Raw genomic sequence first — 19541 nt, 5'->3', positions numbered from 1 at the left:
AATCATAAAAACTGCCTGACCTAAATCTTGAAACTATAAATGAATTAATCATTATAAATCTTAGCTGGACTTTGACATTCTGGTCTACTTTTATGTAACTCACACAATTCATTATCACCGAAGTCCATCAAACAGCACCACAGGTTGATTTAAATTCATATAAATCATTAAAAACTAATGATCTGATACTCCAAGAACAGATATACATATAATCTTTCACTCGCTTGTCTAGATTCTGTTTGTGGGCCAGTGGTTTTTACATTCACAGGAATGGTTTCAGTACTAAACACAGAGGTTAAACATTAACTTAGACAGATGAACTGAAACCTATGAGGGAAACTTCCGTCGTCTATAGCTGCACTGTAGATAGACATTTACTAGGCGGTGGAGAGCCTTGAATTCAAGATTGCACAAATCACTTGAAGTCTGGAGAGCAAGATCTGGCAAAATGGCTCTAAATCAGCAATCACCATTCATCAACCCAGTAAGTGACTTTAAATGCTGTTGTGTTGTCCAAAATAGTATATTAATGAAATCAGGAATTAATGCTTTATGTATAAGTACATTTGAGGTGGGCATTTTATAAATATATTTTCGCCGCAGACTAAAAAATGTAGAATGAAACAATTGTTTGCTACTTGACCATGAGAATTTGCTACATTAGATTATTTCAGATGAGTTGAACCATGCTGTAAATTAAACCTCATTGAAACTCTACCAGTAATGCAGAGCTTATCCCCGAAATTATAACCCTGAACAAGTTTTATTTGAACTCATGTGGTTAGAGAAATCCCATGACGTTCATTATCTTATCTTCATGTTTTCATTGGTTAGAGATGAGCTTGAAGGTGTTTAGCTAGTGTGGAAAAAGAAAGTCGGACTCCATTACAGAATAACATGACTTTCCAAAATACACAAGACACAAAACATGATGTAAAACAAGGTTTAGCATAATCTGTGTTTTTACAAGAGGAAGGAATTTGATGGAATGTTTGGGTTTTAATTGATACAATAAACTTTTGGAGTTTCTTTTCCACAGTTAAGCTACACTTGATGTTAAAATATTATTTTTTTAATGTTGGACAATTTCAAAACAAGTCCTAATGTGTTTAACGTTGTATTGAAAGTGGCCTACTTCCTGTTGAGACATGCCTTTACTTTTATTGTGTTTGTACGGTTTGAGTTGGGGAGGTGTGACGTGTGAAAGGGGCATTTGCAATGGTTGTTTAAAAACATGCTTTATATTTGTAGTTACGCTAGATGGCACTAGTAGCACAGAAACTGTCCACCCTAGCTGTAGGCGTAAAAGCATGTTGAATATATCTGGCATTTGACTTGTCCTTTTTAATATAAAAACATATTTCTGTCCAGAATATGTTGAGCCATTGATCACACTTCAAATTTTGCTGTGCAAGTTATATTTTCTCCTGATCACAATATGAATAGACCCATTAGCACATTTCTAATTACTTCAAGAGTAAGCAGAGAGCAACCTGCTGACATGTTTCTTTAAGTCCTGATGATGCACTCTGAACTAAAATGTTGCCATTTTAATGACAATGTCAGAATTATTGCAAATACGTATGAGGATGAGCAAGAACTCATTTTGTGGGATGTCTGGTATGAAAATCTTTCACACAGGTTGTCCCGTTCAGTTGTATGATCAAAGGAGGACTACAAAATGGGATGAGTATTACTGTGTGTGGACGGGTTTTGCCGAATGCGGACAGGTGAGTAATAATCTAATTTGTTACGCTTTCTCTTCTCAGCCTATTTAATAATGACCGATTATTAATTTTTGAGTGAACTTTACCAAACTTTACTTTCTGTCAGATGTGGTTGCCAGAACTTCATTGTGGAAAAAAAAATGCAACATTTTAGTGTTAACAGATTGAACTTGAATTTACAGTTAAATCCTGCATTTCATGAACTGATTTAATGTTGATGTTCCATACTGAAGTACTAAAATAAAAAATACAAAAATGTTGTACCTTTGTCATACAATGACAACCACCAAAAACACAGATGGACATAAGAAACCCACATGATGAATCAATCATCACAAGTAAAGCTTTTCGCAAGCTGAGGTGCAGTATGTCACAAAAGTGAGTACACCCCTCGCATTTAAGTAACCATTTTAGTATATCTTCTCCAGCGGCAATACTATCGAAATTAAACTTGGACATATTTTAGAGTAGTCAATGTGTAGCTTGTATAGCAGTATAGATGTACTGTCCTCTGAAAATAACTCAACATACAGTTAAAAATTAGTGTGTTAAAATAGCTGGCAACAAAAGTGAGTATACCCTACCGCACACTGCAACAATTTGGTTTGCCAAGGCGTCATCCCAAAAGGAATTTTCATCTGAAGCTGGCAAAGAAAGCCCGCAAACAGTTTGCTGAAGACAACCTGTACATGAGCGTGAACTACTGAAACCATGTCTTGTGTTCTGATAAGAGAAGTTTCGTTTCTATAGTATTGTCCCTATACTATTGTCTCTATATAAGATATACGAAAATGGTTGCTGAATTGTGAGGGGTGTACTCACTTTTGTGACACACTGTACATGCTAATATACAGAAACTGCACTGTGTTATACATGCAAAACACCATTATAACACACAACACTAAATCAGCATTCATAAGCATTTTATTTAATAACAAAACCCAAATGAACATAACCAATAACACAATACTATGAATAAACAGTTATTTTAATGAAACCCTATCCAATGTAAAATGCCATACGGCTAAGGAATTTTTGTTTCACTGTAAATTATAAGATGAATTGCTCTTTTTCGCTTCCAAGAACTGTATTTTTATCAGTATCTTACCGAAATATCTTGTTACATCTATTACAGTTTTCCACCATTTAGAACAAGGTTCACCAGACTCAGTCCTGGAGGACAGGTGTCTTGCAGAGTTTAGCTCCAACTTGCTTCAACACACGTTGATTAGCTCAGGTGTGTGTGATTTGGGTTGGAGCCTCTACAGGACACCAGCCTTCCAGGACCGAGTCTGGTGACCCCTGATTTAGAATAAGGGAATATACCGCTAATCAATCAACAGATTATTTTATTTTATTACGTAGTCTGTTAAAATTAAGGTAATGTTTAGTGCAAATTACAGCTGTTATTCTCCTCTCTGTTCTGTCTTCTCCAGATTCAATGTGAACCTCCAACAAGGGTCTGAGACTGTTGTTCTGCAATTTAATCCTCGTTATGCATCCTGGATTGGCTCTGGGTACGTAGTGCACAACACCTGTCAATATGGAAAGTGGGGCTGGGAGGAACGCAAGATTGAAACTCCCTTCCCGAAAGGCCAGACTTTTTCTTTGCAGATCCTCGTCACCCCAGAGTCTTACAAGGTGACTTCAACTCTTCTTTTCTGTCTGTAAACCGATATATATTTTTTTAGGTATGGGAAAATATATTTCCATCAACTGCCAATAAAAGGCTTTTTTATTGTAGCAGAATGATAATGTTTTGCCTTTTCCTAGATAAGTGCCAATGGGAAACCCTTCTCGGAGTACAAGCACCGAATAGCCTTCTCAGATGTGGATCGTATGTGTGTGGTTGGGAAGGTGGAACTGAGTTTAGTCAGCTTCCACTATGTTGCGGTGAGAAATTCAAATACTGCTACAAATATCTTGTATACTTTCTAATCAAATGTGTCAGATTAAAATACAAAAATATGCTGTGATCTGAAAATGAAAGAGCATAATTTATTGCACAGACATTCTAATACTCTAAAATTTTTAAAGGCACTTAGATTTAATGAAGTAGCTATAGACCCAAGGAGTTACTGTACGATTGTCACCTATTATAGTGAGATCTGCCACTCACTTCTGCGAATATATAGTCTATGATATATGTAATGGCACACACAATTTTTTTTTTCTTCTTTTTTGTCTTTTCAAATTAACTTTTATCAGTTGAGTTCTACTAATTGTGTTCTTGTCCTAAATGCATCTCATTTCCAGCCCAGTCATGCTGCACTTCCAGGAACGTTGGTAAGATATTTTATTTTATTTGTATTTTATGTCTGGAAGACAAACAATCTCTAAATTATGTTTTTTTTTTTGTTTTTTTTTTTTTACATGGGTCACACTTTTTGGCAATTGTGGAGAAATATATATATATTTTTTGCCACTTTATATGGAGCTCTACATGGTGTTAAATAGTATCATAATACAAGTGTCACTTAAAAACACATTTATAAATGTCACTGTATAAATAATGATTGAATAAAATATCTTATGGCTTTTTTTTTTTTTTCAAAGCACTTTGGAATGCATTTTTTTAAAGCTTGACAAATAACTCAATTGTTATTTTTTACTCCGACTCACAATCAGACAGTCCCGTACAAAACCATCATCCATGGTGGACTACAGCCTGGAAAAGCCATCATCATTCAAGGAGTCATCAGCCCACAAGCAAACAGGTTTGACAAAGTCCTGATCAATAATTAATTTATTTATTTATTTTTATTAAATATATAATTTCCTCTCATTTTCTTTCTCCAACAGAGTGGTGTTTAGTCTACGGTACAGGGCTGGAACCGCGCTTTACTACAGTCCTCGTTTGGATAAGAAAGTGGTTGTGTGTAACAGCTGTAAAAATGGGAAATGGGAAATCGAGGAGCACTCTGGACTCATGCCATTTGAGAGAGGCCAGCCTTTTCAGGTATTCATAAATAAGTTTTTATGATTCCCTTACATACCCTTTCTGTTCAAATGGACAATGTGTATGACTGTACAGTAGAGGTTGAGGGTTATTCTGTATTTTAGGTTTACACTGTTTTACTTCACAATATTGTATTTATATTCTTGCACTAAACATCTATTTTGTTATTTAATTTATAATGAATCAAGTCACCTAAGAGCAAACCAATTGTCAAATGGTTATAATTTTAGCATCATTGAAGTATGTTTATTTAATGCATTTATTTGAAATGATCAATGCTTTGATATCTCTTACAAGTAAAGAGTAAAGCATTCGAAAACACCCGCCATGGTTTGAAAATGGCTCACTGATTGGGGATAATCCAGACATTGTTCTACACGGATAAATACTTGCAAGATCGGCTGTCAAATACAAATTATTTTAGTTCACTGTCGTGGTCTCCACCTATGTATGCTGATCCAACATACTTTACATTACAACATACGAACATAAAAATCTCGTTCTCAATCAAGATTATATTAAGAATAAAAACTCAACCATGCATCACCCGTCCTTTATTTAGGTATAAATAAACAATGCACGCGCACTTATATATTTGCATTGACTTAAGTTCTTTCCAATAAACAAGAGTAAAAATCTAGGGTTCTGTAGGTTTAGTTTGTTTCTTCCATTATTTATTTTTAACAAACACATGGTGATAAATGACTTGACATTTGACTTGTATGTGCATTTCAGGTCACCATTTGTTGCAGTCCTAATTATTATGAGGTGTTTGTCAATGGTGAACAAACCCACACTTACAGACATCGCTACACTAATCTGGCGGATATTGATGTTTTGGAAGTTAGTGGAGATCTGCAGCTGAGCTTTGTGCAGCCCTGACAAGGATTCATAAGGAATATGTTCAAACCCTACATACATTAAAGGGAAAAAGTACAATAATCTGTGCATTCATATGCAAATGTATTGGCTTTCATGCATATTCATCTGATACCCATGTGACTCATTGTCCACACCTTCATCACTGTAAACAACAAAAAAGTGTCCATGCAGTCTTAAACTTGTGTCTATTGTAATGTGCATTTGTATTAAGTGAAATCTATATTTAAGTTATCTAATACTAATTTTATGTGTTATGTAACAATCAATTTTACAGTGAATTATTTTAAATTAATAAACAAACTGTTCTTTGTGGATAAGTCCAGCCATTTTAAATATGCCTACAGACACAGATTGTTAGATTACACAGAAAAATAATGGCTGTGTGAAACAACAGAGATGTTAAACACAACTAACATGTATTTATACATTTTAACCCTCCTTTCTTATTTCTCAATGCCTCTGATCCACCCACATTTATAAAGCAAACAAACATTCAAAAGTCATAATAGTATCATACAAAATACACTTACGTGTAGGTTTAAAACTCTACATGAAGCACATTTCTTGTCCAACAACAAATACGCATGCAACAACGCAAGTCCGAGACTCTAACCTTTAAGCCACCGATGCCCAGATATGTATATTAAATGTAAAAATGGCTTGCCACATGCACTTTTTTTTTCAGTTGGAATGAATCCTGTCTCATTTCAAATTCTGAAAGTTGTTTTTATATGAAACCTAAATGGATGAATGGAAAAAAAAGTTTTATTGCTATTTTTGCCTTGATTTGACATTCCTAAAAAAATGAAATGATATTGATTAAAACCTGATGTTTATGTCAGAGGAGCTTTTTTAATTATTATTTGGAAATAATAGTAAATATATTGCTTGTTCTATGTTATGGTGCATATGTGCGGGTTGTTTAGCAATATTATGGTCATGGAGAATCAACAGCCATGCAGATCAGAAATTGTCTTTCTGACTTTCCTGTGACCCTTATGATAGTTGCTCACAAATCAGAGTTGAGTGTGTCCTAAACATTGTTTTTAAATAACCACTTTCGGGTAAATAACAGAACAGCATGTTCCGACACGATCTGTACTGTCATCAGAACCTGTAGAAATGATGTCAACGGATCATTCACATGCTGGATTGAAGTTGAACTTTGACTGCTGATCATCATTCAGCTTATGGTTATCTTCATGGAGTAAAACAGTGTTCCCCAACAACAGTTTTGCAGAAAGTTCTCTCTGACACAAGCCTTGAAACTGGGGTTAATCATTAAATTTGCTTTTCCCAGAATTCTGTTCTACTTTATCTAATAGCCTCCAGACTAATAGGATTTTTTTTTTCATGTCATTACATAGTTTAGAGAGAAAAAACAGCAAAAAAAAAAAAAAAAAAACTTTTAACTTTTTATACCCAGCGTTAAAAGATGATTCTCCGCTGTTTTATGAAAGATGCATGTTTGGGGCAACATGTAATAAAAAAAAAAAAGAATGCTAAAATGGGTGTAATAATTGGCCATATTTTCATAATAATAACTAATATTTTATAAGAAAATTGATATATAATGTCTTCCCTATTCACTTCTTGTCTCCCATACTGTGTAATAAACGTGTCCTCTACAGTGGACATGTATGCAATCGATATCCTATTTTGTATAACAGGAAGTCGAGTCAGATTTAAATTATCATTACAAAGCATTATCATACACTCTTAAAAATAAAGGTGCTTTAAAAGGTTCTTCACAGCGATGCCATAGAAGAACCATTTTTGGTTCCACAAAGAACCATTCAGTCAAAGGTTCTTTAAAGAAACATCTATTTCTTACCTTTTTATAATCTCAAGAACCTTCTTTCGCCACAAAAAACCTTTTGTGAAACAGATGTGCAAGGTTCTTTATAGAACCATTTAGACACAAAAAAGGTTCTTCTATGGCACCATGAAGCACCTTTATTTTTAAGAGGTTATTTCCATAAGGGTGTTAAATTTGATCACTAAATTAATGCAATAGCCATTGTTAAAGACCAAGGAGAGGAAGTGGTCATGGTGAAACATCCAAATATTTGGTATTTCTAAAAAAAAAAAAAAGTCCTGAATGTCCTTTGTACAGGACATCCAGACCTAAATATTTGACATCTCAGAGAGATCACTAAAATAATGACACAATTCCACAGCTGGTAGTCAGGAGTATATGATTAGCTTACATTTTTCTATTTTTCTCTCCAGACTGTGGTGCACTTCATTTTTCTTTTGTGATTTCCTGATTCTCTGCAGTTAAAACATAAATGTCATTTAGTTGTATCTCTTTTGAGGGACAGAACAGGTGAAACATTTAATTTAACCTGCTTAAAGCTGGATTTTAACATAATTTTCTCAGAACATCAGAATCTTGAATTGGACATCTGAAAAGTGTGTTTGAGTTGTGATCCTGAAGCAGGAGATCTAAATTATGGATGAATATTTCTCTCACTTGACTATTCTGTCCGTGTGCCAGGGGTCCTAATGTTTGTTTGTGAATAAACAGAAATGGTGAACACTTGTAAGTGTGATGCACAAACAGACATTAAACATTAACTTTGATCAAAGTTTTAATAAAGAGACTGCAACGCGTATGTGGAGCTCAAATCATATTAGCTGCTAGACATGCTGTAAGTGCTGGTCAGTCTTGAATTGAATATTGAAGATAAACTTCAAAACTGGAGGGCAAGATCTAGCACAATGGCACTGCATCAGCAACTACCATTTTTCAACCCGGTAAGTAGCCAATTATTTAAAAACTGATTTATAATTTATTTTTAAAGATGTTGAAATGATGGTCTATTGTGGGGAGAGTTTTCATTAATTCTCTTAAATTATGATAAAATAAAATGACTGTGATCGAATTGATGTATGAAGATGAGCAAGCACTCTTTTGATGAGATATCTATATATTTTTTTACACAGAGTGTGCCATTCACTAGACTGATCCTGGGAGGACTGCAAGAGGGAACGATTATTACTGTATGTGGACGAGTTTTGCCAGATGCAGACAGGTAAGTAACAGTATGCAGGTATTTCTGTGTTATTTAATGGTTTGCACTTTATATGTAAAATGTTACACTTTTATTAAAATACGTGCAATTGTTTGGTAAAATGCATCATTATGATTGGACTGAGTTATTATTGCTTTTGCAATGTTTTCACCAAAGGACATGCAGTTTTCCGATTGCCCAGTGACACTGACTCATTTTACAAAGCAATTCATTCAATAATCCAAAGTTTAACTTCTTCCTTCACCAATTAGCCCTTTTTACACTTCCGTGTTTCTGGCTTCCGGATTGGCGCTTGCAGGGTAAAAGTTTTTTTCCGGTGACAGCAGCGGCCGTACTTAACAAGCGTAAGTTCGGGAATCAAAGTCTATTTTTACAAAATAGATACTATGATATATATACCGGTGTTTTGCTCTAAAAATAGCAAACATTTCTTCAAAAACTTTGTGTCAGCTTCTGGTCATCACAAATACTACAGTATGTTTATTTAATTATGAATGTTAGCACTTATAATACAGCACAGTTTTGAGTTCTCTTTCAAACAATCGCTCGGTATCTCACTATGGGAAACGCCCCCAGGCGTGATAGACTATGGAAGCACCAATTACACCACGTCTGTCCGGAGGATAGACCAATCACAGCTCATACAAGGAGCCCACCCCTCTCCCTATATATACAGCTGTGATCCCCAAAAACGGCATTCTTGTTCTCTTCCCCGTGAGGACTTTCCATCAGCACCTAGGCTGCGCTGCTTCAGTTCCTAAACGTGCCGTCAAGGTCGACGTTGCCGAACGCAGTGTAGTCAAATAAATCTGTTACGGATTCTCTGCTCGTTACTGAGTTTTTATTTGCCTGGTTAGAAAATCTGTTGCGGATTTTCGGCTCGTCACTGAGCTCTTTGCATTACTGTTATTAGTGGTGTTTCCTATCCTAGCTAACGCGTTAAGGCGAGCTGAGTTTAGGAGATTTTGACTCACCATGTCGGTGTCCAAAGTCGCTGCGGAGAAGGGAAAGGAGGCCCCTTCGCGCTCATGTCCGGCAGCATGTGGATTTATGATCTCGGGCAGGGATCCGCATCCGATGTGTATCGCATGCATGGGCGTAAAGCATGCTCAGGCTGCGCTGGCGGATGCGGAAAGTTGCCCGCACTGTCGGGTAATGCCGGCCAGGATTCTAGAGAGAAGGCTTCGAGTGGCGGCATCTTCCAAAGACGATCCGGTTCTCTCCGCTGTCCCTCATTCCGTTAAGGGGACCCAACCTTCTCCCCCGCGTGATCTTTCTTCGTGGGGAGATATAATGGATTCGGAGTCTCCGGAGTTTGCACCGCTTTTCGACCAGCAGCTGCTGGCGGGCGGCGATGAGGTTGAGGGAGATGAAGAGGAGGATGAGGAGATGCTAGCTCGCCTCCTCCGAGACGAGCCGGATGATGAGGAAGATGATGCTATCCTGTCGGCAGCCCAAACATCCAGGCCAGTGAGTGTGCAAAGTGGCGATATGGCATCGACGGTGGGGGATTGCGACTTAGTTGAGGTCTGTAAGCGTGCAGCAGCTAAGCTTGACATCCCTTGGCCCGTAACTCCTGGGGATCCGGGAGTTAAACGTGATATCTATGACGGGAAAAGGCTCCCGTCCCGCCTTCCCACGGCAAAACAACTGCTCCCCGCTTTGCCGGCGTGCATAGCAGAGATGAAGCGCTCATGGGATAAACCTTTTTCTCATCGCGTGCCCGTCAAGGGCTATTCGTCTCTTGATGTGAGTGAAATGGAGGGGCTTGGGCTCTCTAACCCTCCCACGGTCGAGCAGTCAGTGGCCCACCACCTGCATCCGAACAGGCGGACCACTCTCTCATCGGCCAGCCCCTCCCTCCCTGGGAAAATGGAACGCTTTACCGCTTCCATGTACCAGAAGATTTATAAGTCATCTGCGTTAGCGGTGAGGGCATTGAATGTCACGTCCTTGTTGATGGCTTACCAAGCTGAATTATTGGAGGAGCTGGGCACGCAGCTCGATGCCGGCAATCCAAACCCGGCGGTCTGGGAGGAGATCTGCAACATTACAGATCTCAATCTGCGCACCTCACGTGGTGCGGTGCAAAGCAGCGGCCGTTCCATGGCTCTCGCTGTCGCGGGCGAGAGGTCGCTGTGGTTAAATCTGTCGAGTATTGGTGACAGGGAGAAACTGGATTTTCTTGACGCTCCTGTAGACTCGACTGGGCTGTTCGGCCCGGCCGTCGCGGCGATGAGACAGAGGTGCGACCTCCAGAAGAAGGAGGGTGAGGCGTTCGACATCTGTCTGCCTCGTAAAAGAGCTTTCCGTCCTCCTGTTCCCCCTCGGCCTGTTCCTCCGACACAGAACAGGAGGTTTTTGAATGCGTCCAGAACTGCAAAACCCCAGAGCACAGAGCAGCCAGCCCGCCCCCCTGCTGTTCCGAATGCTAAACCGTGGGGAAAGCAGTCATTCGCGGCAGCGGCCGCAAAGTCCAGGTCCGTTAACCCTTCCAGCAAAAAGAAGAGGGACACCTAGGACACAGGCTCCGCAGGGGAGGGACGGGCAGCACCTAGGGTTTTCTGCGATGTCCTCTCCCGAGTCCACCACGTCTGTTCTCCCACCCGCGAAGAAGCGGAGGATGTGGATTTTGGACGGAGAAACGGTTCTAAGTTGTGTTCAGGCCAGTTCAGTTTCCCCTCAACACACAAAGTTCCGTGGATTGCTGACAGCAATTCCACATGTTCAAGGGCTGAGAACGCAACCATCAAACAAATGTGGTGTGCGGAGTTCAAGCACAAGTTCACAAGTGTATTGTCACAAAGCACTTCAGCCCCTGGGTTCACAGTCAATAAAAACACCCCTGTCGCATCCAGGCTCAATGCCGAGGGCGCAGGGAGACAAAAACATGATAATATCAAAGAACCAAGAGATAATTCGGTCTCTGAGCCACACAGATCCTGGCCGTTTTTCTCTCTGTCCACTAGATGGCGCCAGCGCTCCATCTATGGAATCGGTTCATCCGAACCCTCTGGCTCTTCATCAGGAGGCATGGAGAGAGTGTTCTCCGCACCCGTGGGTCCTTACGACTGTAACCAGGGGTTACAGGCTTCAGTTCGCTGTAAAACCCCCTCCTTTCAACGGGGTTATAGCGTCTGCAGCAAACGGGGATTCAGCTCGGGTGTTAGAAGCGGAAATATCCTCCCTTCTAGAGAAAAGAGCTATAAGACGAGTTCCAGTGGGGGAAACTCAGAGGGGTTATTACTCCCGTTATTTTCTAATTCCAAAGAAAGACGGGGGACTGCGCCCGATACTGGATCTACGTGCTCTAAACAAGCACTTAAGGGAGTACAAATTCAGGATGCTCACAGTCGTGGCTCTCACTCGTTCAATCCGCCGGGGAGATTGGTTTGCCACGGTCGATCTCAAGGATGCGTACTTTCATATAAGCATCTATCCGGCGCACAGGAAATATCTCAGGTTTTCCTTTCAGAACGAAGTGTACGAATTTGTTACTCTCCCGTTCGGGCTCAGCCTCGCTCCACGGGTGTTCAGCAGATGCATAGAAGCAGCATTATCTCCTCTGAGACACAGGGGTCTCAGAATATCTGCTTATTTGGACGATTATCTGATCTGCGCTCATTCGAGGGAGCGCGCGGAGCGAGACATAGAGATGCTCACGTCTCATCTCACGAATCTGGGGTTCAGGATCAACTTTGCCAAAAGCCAGCTGATCCCGTCCCAGGAGATAGAGTATCTAGGCTTGCGAATAGACTCGGTGGAATATCGCGCTATGCTCTCGAAAAGGAGGATAATGGCGTTTTATCAGTGCCTAGCCCAGTTTCGCGTGGGAAACCTGGTCTCGTACAGGACCTGTCTCCGCCTTATGGGCATGATGGCTTCGTCTCTGTCTGTGGTTCCGCTGGGCTTGCTGAAAATGAGGAGCTTCCAGCATTGGGTTGCAGCGAAGCGTCTGTGCCCACGCCGGCACCTCGCAAGCAGAGTGAAAATTACCACGGAGTGCGTGAAGGCACTTCATCAGTGGAGAAACCCCTGTGTATTCTGGACAGGAATCTTGATGGGGAGCGTGTCTCTGAGAAAAGTAGTGACTACGGACGCATCCCTAATGGGATGGGGAGCTGTTTTTCAGGGCAGATCGGTAAACGGTCGTTGGACGCCTCAATTTCGCAGACTTCACATAAACATGCTGGAGTTAATGGCAGTCTTTCTAGCACTAAAACATTTTCGTCCATTCTTGGAGGGTTTTCATGTTCTAGTCAGGACAGACAACACAACAGTGGTGGCATATATCAATCGCCAAGGGGGAACGCGTTCGTTGCAACTGCACAATCTAGCGCGCAAGCTGATTGTCTGGAGCGCAGCGCATTTCAGTTCGCTGCGCGCAACGCACGTCCCGGGAGTCCTGAATGTGGGAGCGGACCTCCTGTCGAGGGGCAACCTGTTATATGGAGAATGGGTACTCCACTCGCAGGTGGTGAATCAGATCTGGGAAATATACGGCAGGGCTGCCGTAGATCTATTCGCCTCGCGAGCAAACGCAAAATGTCCGCTGTATTTCTCTCTCAGAGACGAAAGTGCACCCTTGGGTGTGGATGCGCTGGCACACCCGTGGCCGAACGTGTTGCTATACGCGTTCCCACCACTGAGTCTAATTTCTCCCACCCTAGACAGAATAAGAGAAAACGGATTATCTCTCCTTCTGATAGCCCCTCATTGGCCAGGGAGGCTGTGGCTGGCAGAGATTGTCCAACTCCTTTGGGGAGAGCCCTGGCAACTCCCGTTGCGTCGGGACCTGCTGTCCCAAGCGGAGGGGCAAATTTTTCACCCCCATCCGGAACGGATGAATCTTTGGGTCTGGCCCGTGAAGGGTTGAATCTAAACGCACTCGGACTTCCCCAGGAGGTCATAAATACTATACAGAGTGCTAGAGCTCCATCAACGCGCTCGCTGTATGATTTGAAATGGCGGGTCTTTGATGACTGGTGCACTCGTAAAGGAGTTATTCCTTTTCAGTGTGCGGTGAGTGAGGTTCTCTGTTTTTTGCAAAGCTTACTGAACAATGGGAGAGCGTTCTCTACCATTAAGGTTTACCTGGCTGCAATTTCAGCCTGTCATGTGGGCTTCGAAGGAGTTTCAGTGGGCCGGCACCCTCTTATAGGCCGTTTTATGAAGGGGGTGAGGCGTTTGAGACCAGTGTCGAAGCGACTGGTCCCATCATGGGATTTGTCTATGGTCTTGAATGCTTTGACTCAGACCCCGTTTGAGCCTCTGGAGAGTGTTCATATTAAGTTCCTATCATTGAAAACGGTCTTACTACTTGCTTTAGCCTCAGCTAAGCGAGTGGGGGAGTTACATGCCTTGTCGGTTCATCAAACATGTCTAAAATTTAGTCCGGATGACAGCAAAGTTACACTGCTGCCAAACCCAGCTTTTGTTCCCAAAGTCAGTGATTCAGCTTATAACTGCTCTGCTTTGGAGTTACGTGCTTTCTACCCTCCTCCATTTTCTTCAGAGGAGGAGAGGAAATTGCACACTTTGTGTCCTGTACGAGCGTTACGCTTTTATGTAAACAGGACACAGTCGTTCAGGAAAAATGATCAATTATTGGTTTCATGGGCCACTCATTGTAAGGGTAAGCCGATCTCCTCGCAGCGCCTCTCCCATTGGATGGTCGAGGCGATCGAACTAGCCTATACATCTATGGGTCTTCAGGCCCCAGAGGGCCTTCATGCACATTCCACACGAGGTATTTCTACCTCATGGGCCCTGTTCAAGGGGATTTCAGTGGGAGATATTTGTGCGGCGGCTAGTTGGGCTTCACCCCATACATTTATCAGATTTTACCGTCTTGATGTCACTGCGCCTTCATTGGCTCATGCAGTTCTTAGAGTTGGCTCTTTGGAGGACTAAAGTCTTGTCTTCCCTTTTCGAGTCTGTTCAGGCGGCTTCGGAAAGCATGCGTTACGGGAGTTGGCTATATCATTCCCATAGTGAGATACCGAGCGATTGTTTGAAAGAGAACATTAGGTTACTTGCGTAACCCCGGTTCTCTGAGAACAGAGCGAGGTATCTCACCAGGCTTCCCTTCTCGCATAACACGGGGGAAGAGCGTGCTTAGAATGCCGTTTTTGGGGATCACAGCTGTATATATAGGGAGAGGGGTGGGCTCCTTGTATGAGCTGTGATTGGTCTATCCTCCGGACAGACGTGGTGTAATTGGTGCTTCCATAGTCTATCACGCCTGGGGGCGTTTCCCATAGTGAGATACCTCGCTCTGTTCTCAGAGAACCGGGGTTACGCAAGTAACCTAATGTTTTGTCGTTCTGTCTATTTGGTGCTGGCTGTGCATTATGACTCTTCACGCCATTTTTTTTGCGATTATTAATATTGTTATTATTATTATTAAAGTAGGCTAATATTGTCATTTCTACTTGCTCTCCTTTGCATTATTCATTTTACGGTGTAAATGTACGTTGCACAATGTGCCCAGGGATACTCATAATAAAATATAATAATATAATACTAAACAAGAGATGACTCCGATTAATGGCTTTATTCCTTTTGGATCGGGATTACGCTGTTGTATTTGTATTTTTGTTGTAGTTTATGCATCATCCGGACTCAGAATCGTTTAATTTATTCTTGGGAAAATGTGCATTTGGATATAAATGCTGTCAAATGCTGTCATAAATTACCATGATGTAGTGATTCGAGGGAAATGACCGAGTAAATTGAGAAAATACCCTTAAATATACCAGAGATTGAGAACAGAAACTATAGCTGGCGCTATGTTGCGCATTATATTTTGATGAGTCAGCGGTCCGAGTGCCCATATAAATTATAAACAGGTAAAAGGTTGTTTCTTTGTTGATCATATAACAACAACTTGGAAAGCAGACAAAAAAGAAAAGGTAAAAGGCATTATTTGAGACAAGAGCATATTAATATAATAGGTGCAGACCTGTAGCGGAACTGACTTTACCCTGCGATGACGTAATTTCCGATTTTTGTGAAAAAGCCTAATTACCGTCATGAGATATTTAATTAAAAAAAATCAAATAAATAAATAAAAAACACTGAACCATTTTTCCAAGCATTTGATTAACTTGACACAAAACTTCGAAAGGCTTCATAACCATAAGCTTGTCCTTCCAATGCAATAGTAACCACAACAAAAATTAAAACACATTAAATGTCAAATATAATAACAGGTATTTCCCTTCACTAAAACATAAAATAACACTTGATTTCAACATTTATTCCCATCATCCAGTCCTATGCAAAGTATGCTAATTTATGGAAACAAATTAAGCACAATTTTTTTTTTAATTATTAATGAATTAATCATTAAAAATACAGGCATTTGATTTTAAATTACACACAATATTAAATTGCTGTAATTATGAACATTATTGTGTCAAAATAGTGTTAGAAACTTAAAAGGTTTAATCCAACAATTTAATCATCATTTTTTACTTGCGACCATATGTTTGTTCAAGTTGTCTTAAAAGATCCCTTGTATTTCTTTTTAGAGTGACAGTGAAAGTAGCAAATGCAAAGTATTTAACTCAGATTGACAATTTAATATAATTTGAAAGTACGTAACTCTGTGTTTTTTCTTGAAACTTCAAATGATAGTCATCACTATATTTTGTTATTTTGGTGGCCAAAATTATAGTAGTATTTTCACCAGTTAAAAATGGTTTTATGCCAGTTATTTCTATCTTTTGCTGTAGAGTGTCAGTAGGAAATACCAGTTTATGTTTCCAAAAATTCAGAACAAACTGAGACAGACTAAATCCAGAAGAACTGTGGCAATGTCTCCAAAATGCTTTAAGAAACCTACCTGCAAAGCTATAGTGCTGTTAAAAGTTTTAGGCACTTGTGTAAAAATACTGTTAAATGAGGATGCTGTCAAACATAAAACAGATTTTCTTTATCAACTAACTTCTATTAACTGATTAGCATTTGGTGTGACTATCTTTTGCGTGTAAACAGCTTTTACCATAGGTGCACGTTTATCAGGTAGCTTTGCACAAAAAATACCCTGCAAACACTCCTAATTCTTTTTTTTCTTTTTTTTTCTTTTACGATTTATGTTGCTGCCTTCTGTTAAACTGTTTAACACTGAAATACGTACAGTACATTGCGTAAGTATTAATACCCTTAGCTCTGTACTTCAGTTGAAGCACCTTTACAGCCTCAGGTCTTTTTGGGTATGATGCGACAAGCTTTGCACATCTGCTTTTGGCAATTATCTGCCATTCTTCACCTCACCTCTTCACCTCTCAAACTCTGTTAGCTTGAATGGGGCAAACACACATTTTCCGGTTTCTCCAGAAATGTTCGACTGGGTTCAAGGACATTCACAGAGTTGCCCAAGCCACTCCTTCTGTGTGCTTAGGGTCATTGTCCTGTTGGAAGGTAAACCTTCTGCCCAGTCTGGGTTTTCATTAAGACTATCTCAATATTTTGGTGCATTGAGCTTTTCTCAGTCCCTGCTGCTGAACAACAGCCCCACAGCATACGGCTGCTACCAATTTTAGCCACCACTGTATATAGAATAGCTCTCTCTATTGCAGATTCCAGATGGACCTCAAGTATGGGTCTGATATTGCTCTGCACTTTAATCCACGCTATAATGGAGGATCTGGGTATGTTATGCACAACTCTTGCCAGAGAGGTAGCTGGGGCTCAGAGGAACGCAAGGGCGAAACTCCCTTCCCGAGAGGCCAGGCATTTGCTTTACAGATCCTTGTCACCCTGAGCTCATACCAGGTTCTTTACAGACTCTAAACAGTTTTAGTCGTAAAAGCCCTTTCATTCACTGCTACAGGCTACATCTAATGAGAATGTTTTGGCTTTTTCTAGATAAGTACCAATGGGAAACCCTTCTCAGAGTACAAGCACCGCATGCCATTTTCATGGGTGGATCGAATCCATGTGGGTGGAAAGGTGGAACTGAATTTAGTTGCCTTCCAGTATCTTGCGGTGAGATATTTGTAAACACAAACATTTATTTTGGACATGGTTAATCATGATATATCGATTTGACTGCTATATTTATTTATTTTTTATTATTTAATTTTATTTTTTCATTGGAAAGACCAAGATTCAGTGTGAATAACCCCAGTAATAAATCTGTTCCTGTGCTAAATATCTACATTTCTTTTCAATTACAGCCTCGTCAACCACTAGGATCCTTTGTAAGTAGATCTGCACATAGTTGATGTAAATCTCTAATATTTTAAAAGCATGTCAAAATTGCCTAATTTTCATCGGCGCCACGTCGACATACAAGCGTCGTTGCACTCCGGGCGTCCCGTGTTCGAATCCCGACTGGAGGACCTTTCCCGATCCCGCCCCCTCTCTCTCTCCCACTTCCCTTCCTGTCATGTCTGATCTGTCCTATCATAATAAAGGCAAAAATGCCAAAAAAATAAATCTAAAAAAAAAAAAAAAAAAAAAAATTGCCTAATTTTCTTTCCTGGAACTCTCTTACACGCTCTGGTGAATGAAGATCAGACATCTTTTCAGAAATTGATCATTTAGGCCAGTTTTATACAGGGCTTAAAATAGCAAAATATCTATATAAAACAAAAACTTTTTATTTATTTATTTATTTATTTATTTTTTTATACAGTGAATTGTTAGGGATTATTTAAAGTAGATTTGACAGAGTTCAACAAGAGACCAAATAGTTGTTGTGCTACAAAATAACATTGCTGTATTATTATTATTATTATTATTATTAATCATTTTTATTATTATTATTTTTTTTTTACCCACTGTCAGAAAGTCCCATATAAAAACATGATTTAAGATGGACTACAGCTTGGCAAAGTCATCATCATCCAAGGATTTATCAATCCCCAAGCAAATAGGTTTGACAACATTTCTCTCTGATGCAAATTATACATCTTATGTTTTAAAATGTCTTTAAATATTCTCTGATGTCATAATGGCATACGATCAATTAAATTTTGAGATGTCTTTTAAGATGTGATTTCCATACCCTTTCTTTTTCAACAGAGTAGTGATTAGTCTACGGCACAAAACTGGAATTGCTTTCCACTACAGTGGTTATTTTGATGAGAATGTGGTTTTGTGGAACACTTATGCGGATGGAAAATGGGGTGAAGAGGAAAAATCTGAACTCATGCTTATTAAAAAAGGCCAACCACTGCAGGTAGGTGTATATTCAGTACAGACACTTTGTTCAAATGGACATTGAGGATATAACTGTAAATACACAGGACTAATGACAGGAAAAACTAATCTTTGAATCAATCAAACTAACAGCTTTGCAAAATGACTCTGAACACTACACGCTGATGATGCCTCAGCCCAAAATCTCAGCCCAAAATATGCATGTAAACAGCTTTTACAAACCAACTGCAAATGGTTTCTTGAAAGTGTAACCTCTAATGATTAATTAACAAATCATTTAATACCATAAATATTAAGAGTCTGCATGTGATATTTTATCAGTTTGCAGGGCTTGTTTTTTTTTTTTTTTTTATGGAGGGCTTGGGTAACCAGGCAAGACACTGATAACTACATCTCTTAATTTTTATTATACAAATGTGCCTTTAAGTGGTAGTTGTGTGTGCTTGTCCTGTTTTTTTTTTTTCTTTTCTTTTCTTTTTTTTTCCCCAGTAGGTTAACTAAGGTTGTACTAAGGATGGAGTACATGAATATAACTACTAAAGAATCCAGTACTGACTAACTGATCAAATTCATTTTAATAGATTAAATCAACCTACACCCAACATCCACGTAAAACAACAACATATTACATGCCACCAAATAAAAGAGTGTCAGAAAGCCTTTTAATCATGTGTCACATTGTCAGTAGTTTAATTTGCATTGTTTCAGAGGGAGGTTCACTTTCACAACAGCTCAAGATCAAATACCTCTCCTAGGGATTGA

General features: G+C 39.8%; 2 protein-coding genes across 3 annotated transcripts; both read left to right on the top strand.

Moving 5' to 3' along the window:
- Positions 1 to 334: 334 nt before the first annotated feature.
- Positions 335 to 6409, top strand: LOC141337046 (galectin-9-like). Of its 2 annotated transcripts, none has more exons than XM_073842784.1 (8): positions 335 to 484; positions 1642 to 1730; positions 3164 to 3368; positions 3501 to 3584; positions 3984 to 4013; positions 4356 to 4444; positions 4530 to 4686; positions 5422 to 6409. In XM_073842784.1, the coding sequence occupies exons 1-8, from the start codon at positions 449 to 451 to the stop codon at positions 5566 to 5568; spliced, it is 837 nt and encodes a 278-aa protein (XP_073698885.1). In that variant the 5' UTR covers positions 335 to 448; the 3' UTR covers positions 5569 to 6409. The 2 variants fall into 2 exon arrangements, with proteins under 2 accessions (XP_073698885.1, XP_073698884.1); XM_073842783.1 differs by having other exon boundaries at positions 336 to 484; positions 3501 to 3620.
- A 1883-nt stretch (positions 6410 to 8292) lies between these two features.
- LOC141336756 (galectin-9-like) lies at positions 8293 to 19541 on the top strand. Its single transcript, XM_073842484.1, has 5 exons — positions 8293 to 8328; positions 8518 to 8606; positions 17192 to 17387; positions 17481 to 17600; positions 19488 to 19541. The coding sequence occupies exons 1-5, from the start codon at positions 8293 to 8295 to the stop codon at positions 19539 to 19541; spliced, it is 495 nt and encodes a 164-aa protein (XP_073698585.1).

This window comes from Garra rufa, chromosome 6, assembly GCF_049309525.1.
Source record: "Garra rufa chromosome 6, GarRuf1.0, whole genome shotgun sequence".
Classification (NCBI taxonomy): Eukaryota; Metazoa; Chordata; class Actinopteri; order Cypriniformes; family Cyprinidae; genus Garra; species Garra rufa.
This window is presented reverse-complemented; position numbering and strand designations above follow the sequence as displayed.